Source organism: Lemur catta, chromosome 6 (genome assembly GCF_020740605.2).
Source record: "Lemur catta isolate mLemCat1 chromosome 6, mLemCat1.pri, whole genome shotgun sequence".
Classification (NCBI taxonomy): Eukaryota; Metazoa; Chordata; class Mammalia; order Primates; family Lemuridae; genus Lemur; species Lemur catta.
Genome location: NC_059133.1, coordinates 93,341,154 through 93,360,010, shown reverse-complemented (window position 1 = coordinate 93,360,010; position 18,857 = coordinate 93,341,154). Strand labels below are relative to the sequence as shown.

Here is an 18,857-nt window from a genome sequence, read left to right as displayed (position 1 = left end):
TTTCCTCTGTCACTACCGAAGAGCCTCGTGGAGAAGTTCCTCAACTTTCCCGCCTCTCAGCCTCTGAAAGAAAAGGCGCGGGGGGCTGGCCTCGTGCAGCCGCGAGCCGTCCTGAATGGGCTCCGGCTGCGATTCCCCATCCCACCAGCTCCCAAAGTCCTGTTTCATCCGTGCAGCAAATTTAACGTCCCTGGCTCCCGAATGTCCTAAGTTCTCACCAGGGCCTCCTGTCTGGGAGTCCTGGAGTCCCAGGTCTCCTTTGTGCCCACAGTCCCGTCCTGGGAACCATCCCCGATCACCTTCCCACCGGACCAATCTCTGTCCCCTCCCCTCTCCGTCCCAAGCCCACGCGCTTGGTACGTGCACTGTTGAACCAAGCGAGTGCGCAAAAAAAAAAAAAAAAAAGCGGGGCCCGACTACTCGCGGGTTTACGGGTGCACGTAGCTCAGGCCTCGCGTCCTTGGGCTGGGATAGGGTGAGCCACGCGGGAGGCGGAGCCCCGCGTCCCCGGCCCCCGCCGCCCCCCGTTCCTATAAATGGAGGCGGCAGCTTCCCCCGGCGCTCTCTGGTCCTCCCGTTCGACAGACAGCCCCATCTTCTCGCGCAGCGCCAGGTGCGGACGGGCGACGAGCAGGCGCGGGGTCGCGCGCGGCCCGCGGGGCGAGGGGCGTGCGCGGCGGCAGCGTGTGGCCGCGCTGCTCGGGGCCGGGTGCGGGCCGGCCGGCCGGGCCCCGCGTCGCAGGGGCGGGAGGAGGACGTGAGGCGGCGCGGGGCCGGCATGGAGGCCTGGGGGAGGGGAGGGGAGGTGTGGGCGTGGGCGCCGCCCGGCTCCCGTCGCTGAGCCCCGCGGCGGATGGGGAGGCCGCTGCGTTGCTGACTGTCCTCTTCCCGCAGCACCGTCTCCGAGACACCATGGTGAAAGTAAAGGCCGGAATCAACGGGTGAGTTTGGGGGTGCCAGGGTGGGGCCCTGGGCTGCGGCCGCTCCGCATTGCGTCTGCAGGCCTAGCCGGGTGGGGAGGTAGGGGGTGGGGGTCTACCCCCAGCCAAGGAGAACTCAAGGTCAGCGCCCAGACCTGGTGGCTGTGTCTCGCCTCGGAAGGCCTCCTGTGCCCAACCCCCCCAGCTGCTGCGCCTTAAGTAGCTCCGCCCATGCGGCACCCGCGGCAGAGAAACGACGCAGCCGCCATTCTCGCTTGGCGTCCATCCCCATGCCCCAGCGGGGGCTCCTTTCTTCCCTTTGGCGCTCTCCGGGGTCACGTGCCAGGAGAGGCGCCCCTCCCCCACAGCCCCTGCCCGCGGGATGCAGTGCGCAGCCTGCGGCACCGGCCCGGGCGGGCTGCGGTGGCGTGGCCGCCATGTTGCAACCGGGAAGGAAATGAATGAAGCCCGTTAGGAAATCTTCCCGAGCTTTGCAGTCTTCCTCCTGCCTCAGTAGGGCGGGGTTTCCTTTATCCCGTAAACCAGGTGATGCAAGGCTTTCCCGGTTCTTGCAGCGGGGCCCTCGGAACCCGGCCCTCGAGCCACGAGCCTGGTTTCCCTTCATCTAGGGCGATGCATCCTAGATAATGCTCTGACGGGTCCAACAAGTGGGTTTATGGAGAGGTCCTCTTGTGCCCCTCCCTCCCAGAGTGTGGTAGCTGCGGCTTCGTGCCAAGCCAGGGGAGCTGAGTCACGGGCAGTTAGAAAATTTCCACCACAAAATGGCCCCTGTGGCGGCAGCCCCTCCTGCACCGCCACACCTCGTGGCTCCTGCCCACGCACGCCTAGGCCTGACCTGACCCTCAAGGCCAGGCGTAAAGGTCACAGGGAGGATTGGGTGTCTGTGAGCCTCGGGTAGCCCGCCCTGCTCCCAGGTTAAATATAGCCGCTGACCTTTCTGTGCTGGGGCCTGGGCCGCGGGTCCCACCCCTCCCCCACCTACCCCCTGCTGCGACCCTCCAGGTTTCTGGAAAAGAGCTGGGAAGGACAGGAAGCGCAGCAAATCAGAGCCCCTGGGACGAGGGGGTGGAAAACAGACTGCTTTCTCCGTCCTTGTGCCTGTTGCAGAAGAAGCTAGAAGAGGGCTAGGCTTGCCCTGTGGGGTTCATTTCTGACCTTTACTCCTGCCTTTTGAGCTTAGTGATGCTGAGTGTACAAGTTTTTGTCCCTAGAGGGTGTAGCTTGAAGCTGGGCCAAAGCAGCAGTAATCGTTCCCAGGGCAGAGATAGTGGAATGACAAATGCCATGTGCCAAGGTTGAGCCCAGACTGGGTGGCAGCACCCCACTCGGCCACTTCTTGAAGAACTTCATGATGGAGTGTTGGGCAGGACAGGAGCCTTCACGTACGGCTGTACGGAGCCTGGCAGGGTTGCACGGGGAGGATAAAACTAGACCTCTCGGGACTTCCTGGGGCGGGAAATGCTGTTCCCTCCCCCTTAGGAGGAGCGGACACGGCTGTGCCCGTGCCGGGGGCAACCCTCCCCTCCTTGCCTCACGCCTTCTTGCCTCTTGTCCATCAGCTTTGGCCGTATTGGGCGCCTGGTCACCAGGGCTGCTTTTAACTCTGGCAAAGTGGATATTGTCGCCATCAATGACCCCTTCATTGACCTCAACTACATGGTGAGTGCTGGCCCGCAGCTGGTGTGAGGAGCTGGCTGGCTGAGGGCAGCCCCTGATGCTTCTGCTTGTCCCCCAGGTCTACATGTTCCAGTACGACTCCACCCACGGCAAGTTCCACGGCACGGTCAAGGCAGAGAACGGGAAGCTTGTCATCAATGGCCATCCCATAACCATCTTCCAGGAGTAAGTGTGGGAGGTGGAACAGAAGAAATGTGCTTCGGAGAGGCACCGCCTTGGATGTGCAGGTATCTCATGTCCCTCGACTTGGTCCTCTTTCCCCCCACAGGCGAGATCCCACCAAAATCAAATGGGGTGAAGCGGGTGCTGATTACGTTGTGGAGTCCACTGGCGTCTTCACCACCCTGGAGAAGGCCGGGGTGAGTGCCGGGGGCTGGGAGGGGGGAGCTGACTCAGCCCCACCAGGGCAGAACCTGGGTTTGTAACAAACTGCTCCTCGGCAGGCTCACCTAGATGGGGGTGCCAAACGGGTCATCATCTCTGCCCCCTCTGCTGACGCCCCCATGTTTGTGATGGGCGTGAACCACGACAAGTACCAAAACAACCTCACCATCGTCAGGTAAGGAGGGCGAGGGCAGTGGAGAAGGGGCCGGGCGGGACCCCCGTTACGTGGGGGGCGGGAAGGCAAGCTTTCCGCTGACTGCTCGTCCGTCCATCTTTCCAGCAATGCCTCCTGCACCACCAACTGCTTAGCCCCCCTGGCCAAGGTCATCCATGACAACTTTGGCATCGTGGAGGGACTTATGGTATGAGAGCAGTGGGGTTCATTCATATCTCACCTGGCACTGGGTCCTCCTCTCATCTTAGAACCTGGCGCTGGGGTTAGGGGCGGAGGGCTTGGCCCAGGTCTGTCCTGTGATTCCTGCCAAGCTGGGGCGCCTCTGCAGGGCCTCACCCTCTCCCTCCACATTACCAGACCACAGTCCATGCCGTCACCGCCACCCAGAAGACCGTGGATGGCCCCTCTGGCAAGATGTGGCGTGATGGCCGTGGGGCTCTCCAGAACATCATCCCTGCGTCGACTGGCGCGGCCAAGGCCGTGGGCAAAGTCATCCCCGAGCTGAACGGGTGAGGTGTTGCTGTCCCTGGGAGAAGCGGGTGGCAGGCAGAGGGCTGGGAGAGCTGACACTGACCCTGCCTCCCTGCCCACAGGAAGCTCACTGGCATGGCCTTCCGTGTCCCCACCGCCAACGTGTCGGTGGTGGACCTGACCTGCCGCCTGGAGAAGCCGGTACGTGCGGGTTGCAGAGGCTTGGTGGGCTGGGCTGGGGGTTTGTCTCTGTGTTGAAGTGGGACTTGAATACCCACCTTGTTTTTACTGTGTTAGGCCAAGTATGACGACATCAAGAAGGTGGTGAAGCAGGCGGCGGATGGCCCCCTCAAGGGCATCCTGGGCTACACAGAGCACCAGGTACTGGGCAGGGAGCCAGTGTCCCCGCTGCCCCTCCGAGCAGCACTGGGCCCGTGTGCTTATCCCTCCCCCTTTCCCAGGTTGTCTCCTCTGACTTCAACAGTGACACCCACTCTTCCACCTTCGATGCTGGGGCTGGCATCGCCCTCAACGACCACTTTGTAAAGCTCATTGCCTGGTATGTGGCTGGGGTGGGGACAAGGCTCAAGAAAGTGGTTTGGGGTCTGGCGCCCTCTGGTGGCTGGCTCAGAAAAATAACCCTTAATGACTCGATCATGTTTTAGGTATGACAATGAATTTGGCTACAGCAACAGGGTGGTGGACCTCATGGCCCACATGGCCACCAAGGAGTAAGAGCCCTGGACCACCAGCCCCAGCCAGAGCACAGAGAGAGGCCTCAGCTGCTGGGGTGTCCCTGCCTACTCAGTCCCCACCTCACTGAGAATCTCTCCTCCCCAAGACATAGCTTCCATGCCAGAGCCCCTGAAGAACGGGAGGGGCCTAGGGAGCCCCACCTTGTCATGTACCATCAATAAAGTTCCCTGTACTCAGCCAGCTCTTGTTTTATCTTATCCTGGGGTCTAGGTTAACGGGGAGGGGTGCTGGGTGGGGGCCGAGGGGAAGCACCTCTTGCTGAAGATGCCAGGGAGGGTCCTGGCACGCCCCAGCCAACTTTAGGGCTGGGCACCCAGACAGCCTTATGGAGGTGTGTGCGCCCTTGGCCTCTCCTGTCCGAGGGCCTCTGGGTGCTACAGCCCCAGATCACAGGAAGGGCCTCTGCCTGGCCACCTGCAGGGAGGGCACCTGGCATGGGAAGTCGGGGCTTTGGAGGTGGGCTCTCTGACCTCGACCAGTTAGCAGGGTGCAGTGAGGTACTGGGCAAGTTCTCTACCCCTCTGAGCCCTGGTGCTTTATCTGCAAGATGAGGATGTCATGGTACCCGGCTCCTAAGGTCTGCAGCAGGATTAAATCAGGTAAACTACATAAGCACCTAGAGCCATGCCCAAGATGCTGAGCGCTACATAATTTTTAAAATCAGCAAAATAAGGTTAAGGCCCACCTCATAGTTTTGGAGAAGATGAACTGAGATGTGTGAAGTGTCAGGATGACATTTCCAGCATCCGTAGGGGAGGCGTGTGGGCTCTGCCACTTAAAGGCTCTGGCTGGGGGCAAGCTACTCGACCCGTGCTCAGCACACGCACACGTGTAAAGTGGAGACGATGAGAACCATGGTACAAACCTCGGGTAAAACCAGTCACCATCAGAAGTGCTTGAAACAGTGACACAAAAGTGCTCAGTAAATACTCAGTTCTTTGTTATTAAAGAGTCCATTCCAAGGTCAGCTCAGCACAGCCTCCTATACTGAGGTGTCCTGACCCACGTCTCCCCAGTGTCTCCAGGCTTTGCCAAGTCAGGGACGACTTGGTAGCCTGCTGGGTCTTGGCGCGCGGCAGACCCGGCAGAGGCACATCTTCCACTGACACCCAAGAAACCGAGGCCCCGAGCGCACACGCACACAGCCTGTGCACACAGGGTGCTTCACGTTCTGTCACTCAGCAGTGCCTGGGAAACGAGCTTCCACCTCCCTGCAGGGTGCTGCGCCCAGACCCAGGCGTTAAGGCCTCTTTAAAGCATGGCACCCCCGCGGGGGAGGGCCACAGCCACACACAGCGCAGGCGGCAGGCGGACAGCCCTGGGCACGTGGGGCAGTGGGGCGCCCTCTAACAGCGGGGGCCTCTCCCCCTGCGCGTGTTGTGTCAGCCACTGCGGAAGCTCCGGCTGAATTCACGTCATCCCAATGCCTCGGCCGGTGGGCACCAGTGCAGAATCCAGGACGGTGCGCTGGCTCTGGACCACAGGGACGGAGGGAAGGTCCCACATTCACATTCCTGACACGTGGAGGTGAGGGGCTGCGATCGCTCTGGCAGCAGTTAAACACGGGGAAGTAGCGGGCACCCACGTGCAAAGGCAGGAAAGCCCCGACTGCGGTGGGAGTTGCCCAGGAAGGGCAGGGCCAGCCTAGCTCCAGACACCCCAGAACCCTGGAGAGGCCAAGCCCGAGGAGGGAAGCCCAAGGCAGGGACGCCCCCAGTCCCCAGGGGCCAGGCTTGGTGCGGTGGTGCAGGGATACCCTCCGTGAGCCCCTTGCCCTCTGCCTTGGTGCGTTGCCAGCAGCAAGGGGCCTGGGGGAGCGAGGTGAGGCGGGTCCCTATCTCATGGAGCTATCAGATGAGACATCACGATCGGAGTCCTCAGTTTCGCTTGGCGGCGGCGGCGGGTCGCTAAACGGGACCGCAGTGAAAGCAGGAGACTTTCTAGAAAAAAACACCAGTTGTCACCTTGGGGCAGGCAGAACCCTGATGAGGCTGGCATCCCTCTTCCTGTGGCCTTATCCTCTGGCAGGCAGGCGAACACCTCAGGCAAGGACGGGGGGCCCATGAGGGAGGGTGGATGCAGGGAGAGGAGAGAGGGGTAGGGAAGAGAATTCTCTCGCACCCCACCCTGATGGGGAAATGGTCCCTGGCTCTGTCTTAGACACTCTGAGAGGCTCAGAGGTCAGAAATATCCGAAGTCACAGCACGAGATGCTGCCTGACCCTGACTATACTGCCCCTAGGGCCCTGACTTTATGTCTATCTGTAGTATTACTGTGATTTTTAAAAATTTACTTTTTTGCTGATGTGTAACTTACACAAGGTCAAATGTACAAATCAGGCCCCGACTTTAAATAAAAATCTGCCCCCATAGTCCTTCTGTTCCTTGCTAGTTTTTAAACTGCCTCTAACCAGGGGAACCACCAGAGCCGGTGGCACTGGGAGGTTTCAGCCCTCCGGCCACGGATGGACAAAAGTGTCACCCAACTGCCAAGGAAGAGAAAACTGTCAATCTAGGCCAGCCATACCAGGTGACTCCCAAAGGGCAGCCCCACCTCAAGATGTGACCGAGTCACCGTCGGAGGGTCTGCAGGGCTTGCCAGCTGTGGGTTGTGTTCCACCCTCCCTCCCTGCGCCACGCCAGGGGAGGCCCCTACCGGTCCCCAGACTGGGTGATGAGCCGGCGGCAGGTCTCCATCTGCACATCCAGGCCGCGCTTCATGCTGCACATCTCCATGTACTCGTGCAGGTGCCGGTTCATGTCATTCTTGGCTGTGGCCAGCTCCAGCTGTGGCAGGGCAGGCAGGGCCACTGGGGTTAGCAGGTGGAAGGCAGGAGGGGCCACAGCGCCTCTGCTTCCCCCGCCCCGCCAGGAGGCTGACACACCAAGAGCACCAGCTGGGCCGGGGCCCAGGCAGCCATGGTTGAAGGCTCCAATTTAAAAATAAACCAGATCGAGGCAGAAGACACTGAATATACTATCATTTCCTCCGGCTTTCCTGAAAATCTTTTGCTTTCGAAGGATACAAAGGTATCTGCCACAGGCAGCATTCTTTTAGGAGACTGATAAGAGCAACGAGGAAGGAACGTACACGTGGGCAGGATGGCGCAGATCACGGGATCACCGGCCCCCGCGCCCGGCTCGCCCCACATTCCCTGTGCAACCTGGTCCCAGCTGCCTCCCTGTGCACCGTGAGCCCTCTGAGGGTTGGCCCTGGGTCGCATTCATCCCTGCGGGCCCAGCCCCTCAAGGGGAATTAACTCACTCTGTGAAGCAGCTACAGGACTCACACAGGCAAGACGAAACCTGGCTCACTGCCGAGAGGGGCTCATTTCTCTTACTATTCTCTTATTACTTTATTTTCTCACAAGCCATTCCCAGATACTACAAGAAAGACTGCCACATTGAATGTCCTACTGATTATAAGATGTGTCCCAGCTTCAGAAATATTATTGTACGTGGAGCCGCAGGACTCAGGCAGGCAGTCTCCCTCCCAGCACCCATCCTGCGGCCCAGGCTGAGGCAGCACAAGATCTGGGCCAGGGACAGTCCGCTGCCTCTTTGTTTTGGGTTCCAGTGCAGTGGCCAGGAGAGGCAGAACCAAACTGCGTGGAGTGAGCTGCGTGGCTGCCGGAGCGCAGAGAGAGGAAGGGAAACGCCCATGACTAATCTGACTTGGACAGAGAGGACGGGAACTTGGAGAAGAAGGAAACAAGTCACAGGGCCAGACAAAAGAGATGGTTGGGACAGTGACATTCGGGGTGAGAGGGTGGCTGGGTGAACCCTAGTGGGTATGGCAGGCTTGGTTCCACAGCTGGGGTCCCGCTGGGATCCCACAGCAGCAAGAGGAGCAGGATATGCTGGCTGTTCAGTCTAGGGAGAAAATATGATACCACCAGCTCTTGTATAGATAGGCTGCCACCTATACGTCAATTTCTCCACCTGGGGGTGGGGAGCTGGTACGGAGGGCTTGGGTCTGGAACCCATCGCTCAGGCAGACAGAGAAGAAGGAAATGAACCAAATAGGTTGTATCAAAATACTAGGGTAGTACTGCCACCAGTAGTCTCTGCATATTTCCACGTCCTCAATTCATGCCCTTAAAGCAGGAGTGAGATAAGGAGATATATCCTCAATGCCAACTTGAAAACCTCCAGCTCCAGCCTGAGCAGAGGTGGGTGAGGCGGGGAAGATGGAGTTGAGGTGGGATAGGCAGGAAGAACTCCCCCCCTACCATTCTGGGCCTGGTCCCTGCCTCTGTCTCAGTGACCCTGAAAGATCAAGGTCACAAAGATACAGGTCCCTGGATCTCCAGACGGATCCCTGGGAGCACCACTGCGAGCGAAGTCAGCAGGTCACCCCCCTGCCATCCCCCACAGTTGGTCTACTGGGACAGGAGAGGAGTCGGATGACTCGAAAACAGCTGAAAAGGCACGCTTCCATTGAGGATGTTCTTTTCTTTCTTAGCAGGTCATGTTTTTACACCAGGCACTCTGCTCCAGGGCAAGGGCCAGGTACAGACAGCAGCCCCAGATCCCTGCTCTGGGGCCCCTACTTGGTTGAAGGTACAGCAGAAATACCAACCTCAAATCTACCATCCAAAAGAGGTGGGCAAGGACCAAGAAAAAAGGAGGGGGGGGGGAGTGAGGCAGTGCAAACAGAATGGAGAGCAGTTCTCCCTGGCCACGTCTTTAGCCTGTAGCATAAATCTGACCATGTCTGTAAAACTTAGCATTAGTCTGCCTGGCAAAAAAAAATTCTGCTTAGAGGAGCAGGACTATTTGACGTGTGTTAGGAAAATGAGTATGTAGGAAAATAATCTTTCAACGTCCTTCTCAAAATGTAGCTACTGTGAGTGCAATCAGAGCATAGTAGCCCCTCTTACAATGATTTCACTTTCAGCAATTTCAGTTACCTGTAGAAACTGTGGTCTAAAGATATTAAATGATAAATTCCACAAAGAAATAATTCATAAGTTTTAAACTTCATGCTGTTCTGCATAGCATGATGAAATCTTGTGCCATCTGCTTCCATCCCACCTGGGACGTGAATCCTCCCTGTGTCCAGTGGGTCCATGCTGGCTACTCTGCCCACTGTCTACTCTCGTGGTCACTTTAGTAGCCAACTCAGTTAGCAGGTCCGCTGTCGTGGTACCTTGCCAGTTTATTTCATAGTGGCCCCAGAGCACAACAGTGATGCTGGCAATTCGGACATGCCAAAGAGAAGCCGGCAAGAGTTTCCTTTAAGTGAAAAGGTGAAATTTCTCAACTTAATAAGAAAAAAAATCCTATGCTGAGGTTGCTAAGATCTACGGTAAGAAGAAACCTCCTTCCATGAAATTGTGAAGAAAGAAAAAAGAGATCCGTGCTAGTTTTGCTATCATACCTCAAACTGTAAAAGTGACAGCCACAGTGTGTGACAGTGCTTAGGTACGATGGAGAAGGCATCATATTTGTGGGTGGAAGACATGAGCAAAACTGTTTTCTGACTGATGGCCTTGGGCTCAGTACTCCCCAAGATTTCAGGCATCCACAGGGGTCCTGGGACATAGTCCCCTCAGGTAAGGGGGAACTGCCGCATGAAAATGCCACATGGGCTTGAAGAGAGGCTGAGAGTCAAAGAGTCTTCCCGCGACATGCCCAGGCCAGAACGTCAGCAAAGGACCATCTCACACATAGCAATCACATCCAACCCTCCCTCCACAGCAGCCTCCACTCTGTGGTTCCACAAATCCTTCCTGCAGCCTCTAAAGGCCTAGAGTTTAAGTTAAAGCATCAGCTCCACTTGCCATTTCTCTAGAAGGTTCCTCAAGGCCTGCGAATAAGCATGGAGATTTCTCCATTACCTCAAAGGCTGAGTTGAAGAAGCAGGAAAGTTCACGTTCATCTCTGAGTGCTACGGCACTGAGAGTATTAGTAACAATAAGACAAGGACCATTATGGTATACTTATCATGAGCCAGACACTGCACTAAGCTCTGTATGTGCATTATTTCACTTGATCTTTTTGTTTGTTTGTTTTCTTCTTTTAAGAGACAGGGTCTTGCCCTGTCACCCAAGCTAGATCATAGGCATGATCATAGCTCACTGCAGCCTTCAACTTCTGGATTCAAGTGATCCTCCTGCCTCAGCCTCCCGAGTAGCTGGGACTGCCAGGTGTGCGCTACCACACCTGGATAATTTTTCTTTTAATAGAGATGGGGTCTTGCTATGTTGCCCAGGCTAGACTCTAACTCCTGGCCTCAACCAATCCTCCTACCTTGGCCTCCCAAAGTGCTGGGATTATAGGCGGGAGCCACCGTGCCTGGCCCATTTGATCTTCTAAACAACCCTAAACGGGAGGTATTATTAAATTCCTCATTTCACAGATAAAGAAACAGGCTCAGAAGAAAACAAGTAACTTGTTGCAAGTCAAGAGTGGTTGTAAATGAGAGCTGAGATTTGAACCCATGTCTATCTGCTTCCAGAGTCTGAGGCCATAAGGGCCCACCAGAGGTAGGTACTACTGCCAAGAGATCACTCCTCCCTACAAAAGAAAGGGACAAGCCCTGGTCTCAAGGGTTCCCCAGCGATGAGACTGCTGCACCTGCAGCTCCACTCATGACCCACCAGGGAACTGTGCCTCCTGGCTTCCACTCATGCCCTTACCTCTATCTGGTCGATGGTTTCCTGATATTCTTTCTCCCGGGTTTTGAACAGGGACTCAGTATCCTTAATTACCTTCTCCAAGCTGTCTTCCTGCTGCTGGAGTAGACAGGGGAGCAGGGGGGAGGCCAACCAGGGAGGGATGGGATGGGTGCATCCCACAGGGCCAAGGCAGAGGAGAGAAAGACAAAGTTGGTTAAAGGGAACCGGAGAAAGGACAGCAGAAGGACGAAGGCCGAGGGCAGAAGCAGGGAAAGCATGACGGCCACATGGGGGGAACAGAGCGAGGAGTGGGGAGACAGGGCATCAGGCCGGAGAGGCGGAGCTGGAGGCCCCTGAGGCGGGAGGGAAGGTTACCTCTCCCTGGGCCTCTGCAGCTGCCATGGCATAGCCTGAGAAATCCTCCCAAAGCAGCAGGGTCTCCTCAGTCTCCTCCCAAGTCAGGCTGTCACAGTCGTCCTCAAAATCATACTCCCTCCTAGAGACAGGGAACCCGTGTGTCAAGGAGGGGGGGGCTGCCTCCTGGTGGAGGGGCTGCGGGGGGCTCCGGCCTCTCGTGGGGAAGGGCGCCGAGGGGCTGCTGCGCGGGCAGCCGCGGACTCACAGCTGGCTGAGCATGCGCTGCATCTCCTCGTTGATGCTGAGGGCTGTGCTCTCCTCCTCATCCCCATCGGGCTGGCGGGGCCCGTCACTCTCCGACAGGGAGGTGTCCTCCTCCACGGCAGCCTTGCGCTCCCGCTTCCGCCCCCCCATGGATGGGACCTTAATGGGAGACAAGTGCAGAGACTACAGAGACGAGGCCGGGTGCGTGAGGAGAAGGGCGGGGCCGGGCCGGGCAGACACGGGGAGGGGAGAAGCACGAACCAGAGGGAAGGGTGGGGCGGACAGAGAGAAAAGTCACAGTTACAATGACAGGAACAGAAACATGCAGAGTCACCAAGGGACAGACACACGGACACACACAGAGGGGCCAGGGCTGCAGGCTGAGAAGGCAGAAAAGGAAGAAATAGAGAAAAGAGAGCAGTAAGACAAGGGAGGAATGGCTTGTCAGGGCCTCAGTCAGATGTGCATAGGGGCTAGAGAGGAATTTCTTTTGTAAAGAAAGTCTTTCTGATAAAACGACTCAACTGAAAAAGGAAGTTTTAGGCTGCAACGAGGATGAGAACACAGTGTTTATAAAGGAGAACTTGAATCACAACCAGATCTGGAAAGCCAGGGAGAGAAGGGAGAGAGCGAAATGAAATAAAGAGAATAAGAGAAAGAAAAGGAGGGAAGAGCGAGGAAGAAAGAAAGGGGAGAAGAAATCTGTGCTGAAGAGCCCGCAGGTCAAAACTGACAGCCAGAGGGCCCAGGTGGTTTAGAAACTGGGACTGGGACATTAATAAGCTTGCATGAGATCACACTAACCAGCTTCTTCTGTGGAGAAAGCAAGAGAGAAGATGAGAGCAAGAGAGAGGAGAGGAAGCAGGCAGAGGAGAGAGAGGGAGGGAGAGATGGCGTTAGAGACAGCTTCCAAAACTTCTCTCCTGAGGCTGCTCCTGGCCCCCCAGCCTAGTCCCACCGAGGGCCCCAGGAGCCAGGATAAGGAAGGACCCCAATCTAGGGGCAAGGCCTGTGCTCTAGGCCAGCCAAGATGGAAGCTTCTTCACCTGCTCCCTCCCCCGCTGCTGGAAGCTGAGGGCAGCCCCGTCCTCACCTGGAACATCTGGATCATGTCCTCACAGTTGCGCTGCTGGGCCACGTCGCACAGTTTAGCAGTGATGTCGATGCGGCGACAGATGTCCATATCTACCTTCATGGCCTTTTCCTGGATCTTGGTGTCCAACTCTGACAGGTTCTGTCCAAGGAACACAGGGAACAGTGAGGAGGTGCCCAGTACTCCAGACGAGGACGAATGAGGCCTGGCACGATCTGCAGATTTCCTGTCACATCATGGGCACCTCCTCCGTGAAGCCTCTGACACCTTAAGCAGAATGCAGTCCTTCCTGGTGGCCGCCCCACACCACTTTGCCCCTACCCTGGGTGTTGGGCTGCTCGGGCCACCGGCTCTCCGGGCAGATGGGAGCCCTGCAGGGTGCGGCCCAGTGCCTGGGACCATCAGCAGTCCTTACCCTCCTGGAACTTATATTCCCAGAGGGAAAGAGATACCACTAGGAATGACAGGTGGAGAAAGTACTGTAGTAATAACCACAGCTAACACCTACTGAGCTGACACTACATGCCAGGCACTGTCCTAAGCGCATTATAATCTTCACAGCAATTCTGCAACGTACATGCTTTTATTTTCCCCATTCCACACTGGCAGATGAGGGTTCAGGGGTTAAGGGATTCACCCGAGGCCACAGTGTGCACAAGTTGCAGAGCTGGGGTCTGTGCCAGGCAGCCAGGCTCCAGAAGCTGCACTCTCACTGACTGCCCCACAGCCCCCGCTAACAACGGAGGCTGCATGCCTGTGCGATGCAACACTGAGACTTTCCTTCCTTCCCTTTCTCTGGATTTAGGGGGTAACGGGAAAAAGGGAAGGATCGCAAAGAAGGGGATGGTGGACAGGGCATCAACAGGCTAGAACCAGCGGGGCCTGCTCCTCCCGCCTCAGGCAGCTAACTGCACGCACAGGCGTGAGGGCCAGTGCGGACTGCACTCACGTTGCTCATGAGCCCCTTGAAGACGACCAGCTCAGCCTTCAGCTGCTCCACCTTCGTCGCCAGCTCCTCCTGGCAGGCGTCAGCCTCTTGGGCTTCCTAGGGTCGGCAGAAAAGCCTGACATCAGTGGCACCGTCAATGCTGGAAGAAGGTAAAGACAACAAGGAGGGACAGGGAGGGCACACCAGGGCCTCGGGGCAAAGGGGGGACACCAAGGGAAGCACAGGCAGCAAGTGGGCAGCCACCCTCACCTCCTGCAGCTCATTTACGCGCTCCTGCAGCTGTATCCGCACCGTGTATTCCTCTTCCCACCTGACAGACATGGGGAAAGGCAGACCGAACGTAGGTACAGAGCCCTTCCCTGCCCCCACGGCCCTCTGTCCCCCTTCTTTGGCTCAGGCTCAGCCCCCAGGTCTGGTTCCCTAGATGGGGAGGAGCAGCGCACAGGAATGTCTGGCGGGCAGCCGGTGGCAGCTGCAGCTGTCGGGCGGCTCCACACTTCCTGACAAGCGCCAAGCTCGCCAGCTGCCTTCCCGGAACCTCCGGGCCATGTACCAGGAACTCTACTTAAGAGCAACTGCGGCTGTTCTGGTCCTTTGCAGTGCCCATCCCTGCTCAGGCCCCAGCTCAACCAGCTGTCTGGCTGGCCTCATCGCCCACCTCCTGCCCCCACCAGACCACCAGGTCCACCCGGCCCAGTCTCCCACCTTCAGTCGCACAGATCCGGTCTCCTGCCCGCACCAGAACAGAGCTCGTCTAGCCTGCTGCCCTGCCTCTTGTGGTACCATTTAACTCTGTAAAAGCATCTGCAGGACACATACCGCATCAACAGAGTTGGTCAAGAGCCTGGTAGGAGACAGCTTAAGTCCCCTCCCCACAAGCTCCAGGAACTGCCCACCCATCCCCCTCTAAGTGAGCCACAGAGAGGTAACAGGGCTGGCCCTGCGACCAGAAGTCCCCCAGCAGCATTACAGCAGTGGACAACTAGAGCCTGGGATTACTAAGCACCCAAACCTAGAGGGAAAGGTGAAGTAGAGCATGCCACAGGGCCTGTTAGTGTGGCGGATCAGAACCAGAAGCAGCACCTCCTGGGATCCAGAATTCAGAGGCTAAGACCACAGTAGGACACAGGACACTCCTGGCCACAGGGCAGGGTCCTAGGGCATGTTTCCCAGGCCAGCTTTTCACACCCATCTGCCACGATGAGCGGTGCATATTCTATTCCACTCCAGAGATGGAAGGGGGCTGGGGACCTCCACTGCCCAGGCTGTGGCCCTGGTATCTCAGGGCCCACAGGTCAGCTGGCATAGCAGCCCTATTCATGTAAGCTCATCACTCTTGCCACCTTCTGGAAAGGCTTTTTTCAGTCTGAGAAAGGAAGGGAACTGCACCAACAGAGAAACTTAAATATAAGAAAGGTGGTTAGGAAGTGGCAAAGAAGAAAGCAAGAAAATTAAAATGCGAGAGATCAGCTTCTGCAACTTCAAGTCCTGTCCTCCCCAGGCCTTCGTCTCCCTTCCTACAGCGCCCTCCCCAGTCCTGTCTCCCCACCCACAGCCGCACTGCAGCAGTCCTAATAATAACTCCTCCACCTCACCCTGGCGCCCTCCCCGTGCACAGGGTGGGCGGAGGCAGCCAGTCCGGCCACCAGCCTGCTGGCTCCCCACAGCCCAGAGCCTTCCTGGCTCCCGGACCCTGCTCTTCCCTGCCGGGCCACAGATGTCCTTTTCCTTTCCACTCGGGCACTCTCAGCCAGACAGAGGTAGTGAGGGCACTTAGTAGCATCAGGTTATGTGTTTTCTTAGATAAGACCATTATCTTTTCCGGGCCTTGGTTTCTTCGTCCACAACACAAAGGCACGGGATGTGGTACCCTCATGCCCCTGGAGTACGCGAGTCCCTGGAGGGGGAGAGCAATACTGACAAGGGCGCAATGACCCTGGACAAGATGCATCAGGGAGGGCAGGAAGTACTGCTGGTCACTGAACTCAACAAACTCAGGTGGAAACTTAAAGCAAGGAAGTTAGCTAAAGATGAAGATTAATGAAATCTTACAGGGTAAAAAATCTGAAAAATGAATCATCTGGAAGCTCACTACAGTGCTATTGCTCTCCACCCAGACTTTCACACAAACAGGTTCATTTTGGCCTCCCTTCCAATCTGGTCTCACAAGCTTCCCTTAATGTGAGCAGAATTTGAGCCATTTTTACGTATTCTGCATAGACCAAATACCTCCCTTCCAAATAAACTGTATCCTTGAGTTGAAGAGCGAAAATAGGACCATTTCAATATTGGAAAAACTGAGGCTCAGGGGAAAAGTCCCACAAGGCAGGGGAGCTGAAAATAGAACCCAGGAGGCCTCAGCTACTTCCCAGTTTAGTGCTCAAGCCATCCCCATGCCTTCCAGACTAAGGACAGGAGTTACAGTGTTGCTATAAAAAGCACAGAAGGAGGGCACAGAAGGAGTAACTGCCAGTGTCACGTACCACACCAGTCTAGCTACAGGCCCTCTGCACAGCAACGTGTTGCAGAGTGATGAGCTAATCAATCCCCACAGAATAACTCTTTGCTGCACTGGACAGCTGGACCAAGGACAAACACTGTTTCAGTTTAAAAAAAAGAAAATGCTCCTGAGAACAGCAGTTGTTCCTGTGGTTGTGGATGTATTCCAGAACTGTCCCTGTTCCACTGCTGACTGCATTAACTCCTGCAGGGCAGGGCAAGCTGCTTCTGGGTGGCAGCTGAATGATGATTTTGGGACAACTAAAACCCCCAAGGACACATAACATGGACCATAACTAAGGAAGCCAGCATGCGGACAGGACTCAAGCTCAGAAAGCCTGCCCCTCTGTGACCTGGTAGACTCCAGCTGGTGATAAAGCCCTGAAGGTTGCCCCCAGACCCAGCGGTAATCTAGAACATTCATTCAGCCAATCCTCACCCACTACTGAACCAGACACCAATCCCTGCTAGGCTGGGCTGTAAAGATAGTTCCTTGGCCTGCCCACAAGGGGTCATAATAGCTGGGCTGAGACCGGAGGTCCCCAAACCAAAGTCTCCTTCTGTCACCCCTTCCTGCTCCACCATGGCATGGGTCACAGAGTGTGCAAAACACTGTCTCTGTTCATGCTCCTGTCCTATGGGCCTGGTTACCAATCATCTTAGGAATCCACTTGGTGTACAGCCAGCACTCTGCCATTACATCCCTTCCCCACACCCCTTGGGTCCAGGTTCCTCTCAGAAAGCCAAAACTTCATCTGCAGAATCACTGGACCCGCCCCAAGCCACTGACAGCCCAGGGTGTGTCGGTATTCCCAACTTTTCCCTACTTGGTTCCTTTGCTGGCTCTGTTCACGATTCCTCCCCCTTCAGCTCTTTACTGATCCCCACGGGCCCTATACCAACAACCTGCCCCTTCCCCTTGCCCTTTCCCTACAGAATTCTCCTTACTCTTTCTTTTCCCATTTTTTTTTTACCTACTCCAAGCAATACCTTGAGGTCTTATCGTATAGAACCAGGTTCCCATCCAGTGGATTCCAGTGGATCGTACAGAACCTGGTTTCCATCAATATTCCTCTGGGAAACCCTGGGCAGTGGCAGGATCACCCACTGCAGGGTGCAGCCCCTCCTCCCTCACCACCCTCTTCCAGTTTCACTTAGTTTCCCAAATTTAAGCTATACCCTTAGCCTTCTACTTTTGGTCAGTGTGTGAAGCTTCTATCCCAAAATTGCCCCAAGGGCTGAGACTGGTAGGGGCACAGTGTACCCCAGATGCATACCTTTCAGATCAGAGCCCCTGTCACGCCTTGCAAAACCCCACAGTTAACACAGTCATCCAAACCCTGCAGCCTAGACTATGAGACAGAGAGACAGCCAGCAGTATGAATCCCCCAGTGTTTTCCTCCTTCTTCCTGTCACGAGTTGGACTTCTGCATCCAATTCCTTCCAAGCTCATTATACAGCAGGAACTTACTCTTATTCTATTCACCCCCGATTCCTCGGAATCCACACCGACTCCCCAGGCCGTTGTGAGTGGCATGACACGGAGCCCTATCCCCATCTTCCTGGTCCCTACCTCCGCTTGTATTCGTCCCTCTCCCGCTTCACTTTGGCCAGCACGTTGTACAGCGCGCGGATCTCAGGGGTGATGGTGTCGATCTGGACGCCGACCCCGTCGGGGTGCACCCACGACAAGCCAGGCCCTTGCACCAGAGTGGGCTCCAGTCCCGGCCCGAGCCGGCGGGCGTGCGAGAAGGACCAGATGGTGCCAGGCATGAAGCGGGCCGACGAGGAGTAGGCGGTGGAGGTGGAGGCGGAGGTGGAGGGGGACGGCGACGAGTGGCAGGCCGCGGAGGGCGCGAGGGGGCCGGCCGGCGAGCGCGCGGGCGAGCCCAGCACCCGCGCTGAAGGGGTGCAGACGGCCGACGGCCGGGCGCCCAGGGGCAGCCCCAGGGGCCGGATGGGGCTGACGAAGCCGGTCTGCACGGCCTGGTCGCGGCGAGCCAGGCCCCGCCGGCCCTGCTTACCCTCCTCCAGCGCCTGCTGCAGCTGCTTCTCCAGCAGCCGGTTCCGGCGCTCCAGCTCGTGCACCTTAGCCAGGAAGCAGCGGAACCGGAGGTTCAGGGTCTTGAGCACGTTGATGTTGGAGCCCAGGTCGTTGCGGAGGGCCATGGCGGCAGGCGGGGCCGAGCCTGGCCCGGGCGGCGAGTAGGCAGCGGGCCCGGCCGGGGCGAGAGGCGACGGGGGCAGGTCCCCTCCCCCGGGGAAGTGGTCGCCTCCCAGGTGGTCCCCCAGCGGGCCGGAGAGGCCCTGCTGCTCCTGCTGTAGGAGGAAGAGATTGGGGCCGAATAACGGATTCATGGCTGCGCCTTCTGCTGGGAGACGGAGACCGGTGCAAGAGCAGGGATGGAGGGCGAGCGGGAAGAGCCAATGAGGCGCCAGCGGGCCACCGGCGACCAATCAGAAGCCTCAGCAAAGGGGCAGAGGTCAGAGGCGGGCCGGGCCGGGAGGAAGCCAATGAAAGGCTCCAATTGGAGGCTGGCCCCGCAGCTTTCCGGGTCTGGGGCCGGCTGCTAGCCCTTCTCTGGGGTGCGACTCCTTGGAATCCAGCCAGAGTGGTGTAAAACCCGGGACCCCCTGCATCCCATGGGTTCTTATGGCAGGAAGCCAGC

The 18,857-nt window shown here is 57.2% G+C and overlaps 2 protein-coding genes across 12 annotated transcripts; one reads left to right on the top strand and one right to left on the bottom strand.

Annotated features, from left to right (window-relative positions):
• The first annotated feature begins 550 nt into the window (after positions 1 to 550).
• On the top strand, positions 551 to 4,580 carry GAPDH (glyceraldehyde-3-phosphate dehydrogenase). Its single transcript, XM_045554525.1, has 12 exons — positions 551 to 613; positions 895 to 941; positions 2,501 to 2,600; positions 2,677 to 2,783; positions 2,887 to 2,977; positions 3,062 to 3,177; positions 3,283 to 3,364; positions 3,535 to 3,686; positions 3,771 to 3,849; positions 3,946 to 4,029; positions 4,110 to 4,207; positions 4,314 to 4,580. Exons 2-12 carry the CDS (start codon positions 913 to 915, stop codon positions 4,381 to 4,383), a joined length of 1,008 nt encoding a protein of 335 aa, XP_045410481.1. The 5' UTR covers positions 551 to 613; positions 895 to 912; the 3' UTR covers positions 4,384 to 4,580.
• A 747-nt stretch (positions 4,581 to 5,327) lies between these two features.
• Positions 5,328 to 18,594, bottom strand: IFFO1 (intermediate filament family orphan 1). 11 transcript variants are annotated; one of them, XM_045554514.1, is made up of 10 exons: positions 17,762 to 18,594; positions 13,939 to 13,999; positions 13,690 to 13,785; positions 12,741 to 12,881; positions 12,452 to 12,460; positions 11,649 to 11,830; positions 11,402 to 11,522; positions 11,048 to 11,143; positions 7,060 to 7,190; positions 5,328 to 6,344 (listed from the first exon to the last, which is right to left on the bottom strand). In XM_045554514.1, the coding sequence occupies exons 1-10, from the start codon at positions 18,544 to 18,546 to the stop codon at positions 6,239 to 6,241; spliced, it is 1,728 nt and encodes a 575-aa protein (XP_045410470.1). In that variant the 5' UTR covers positions 18,547 to 18,594; the 3' UTR covers positions 5,328 to 6,238. The 11 variants fall into 11 exon arrangements, with proteins under 11 accessions (XP_045410470.1, XP_045410471.1, XP_045410473.1 ...); XM_045554515.1 differs by having other exon boundaries at positions 11,048 to 11,140; XM_045554517.1 differs by having other exon boundaries at positions 11,649 to 11,806.
• Positions 18,595 to 18,857: the final 263 nt, after the last annotated feature.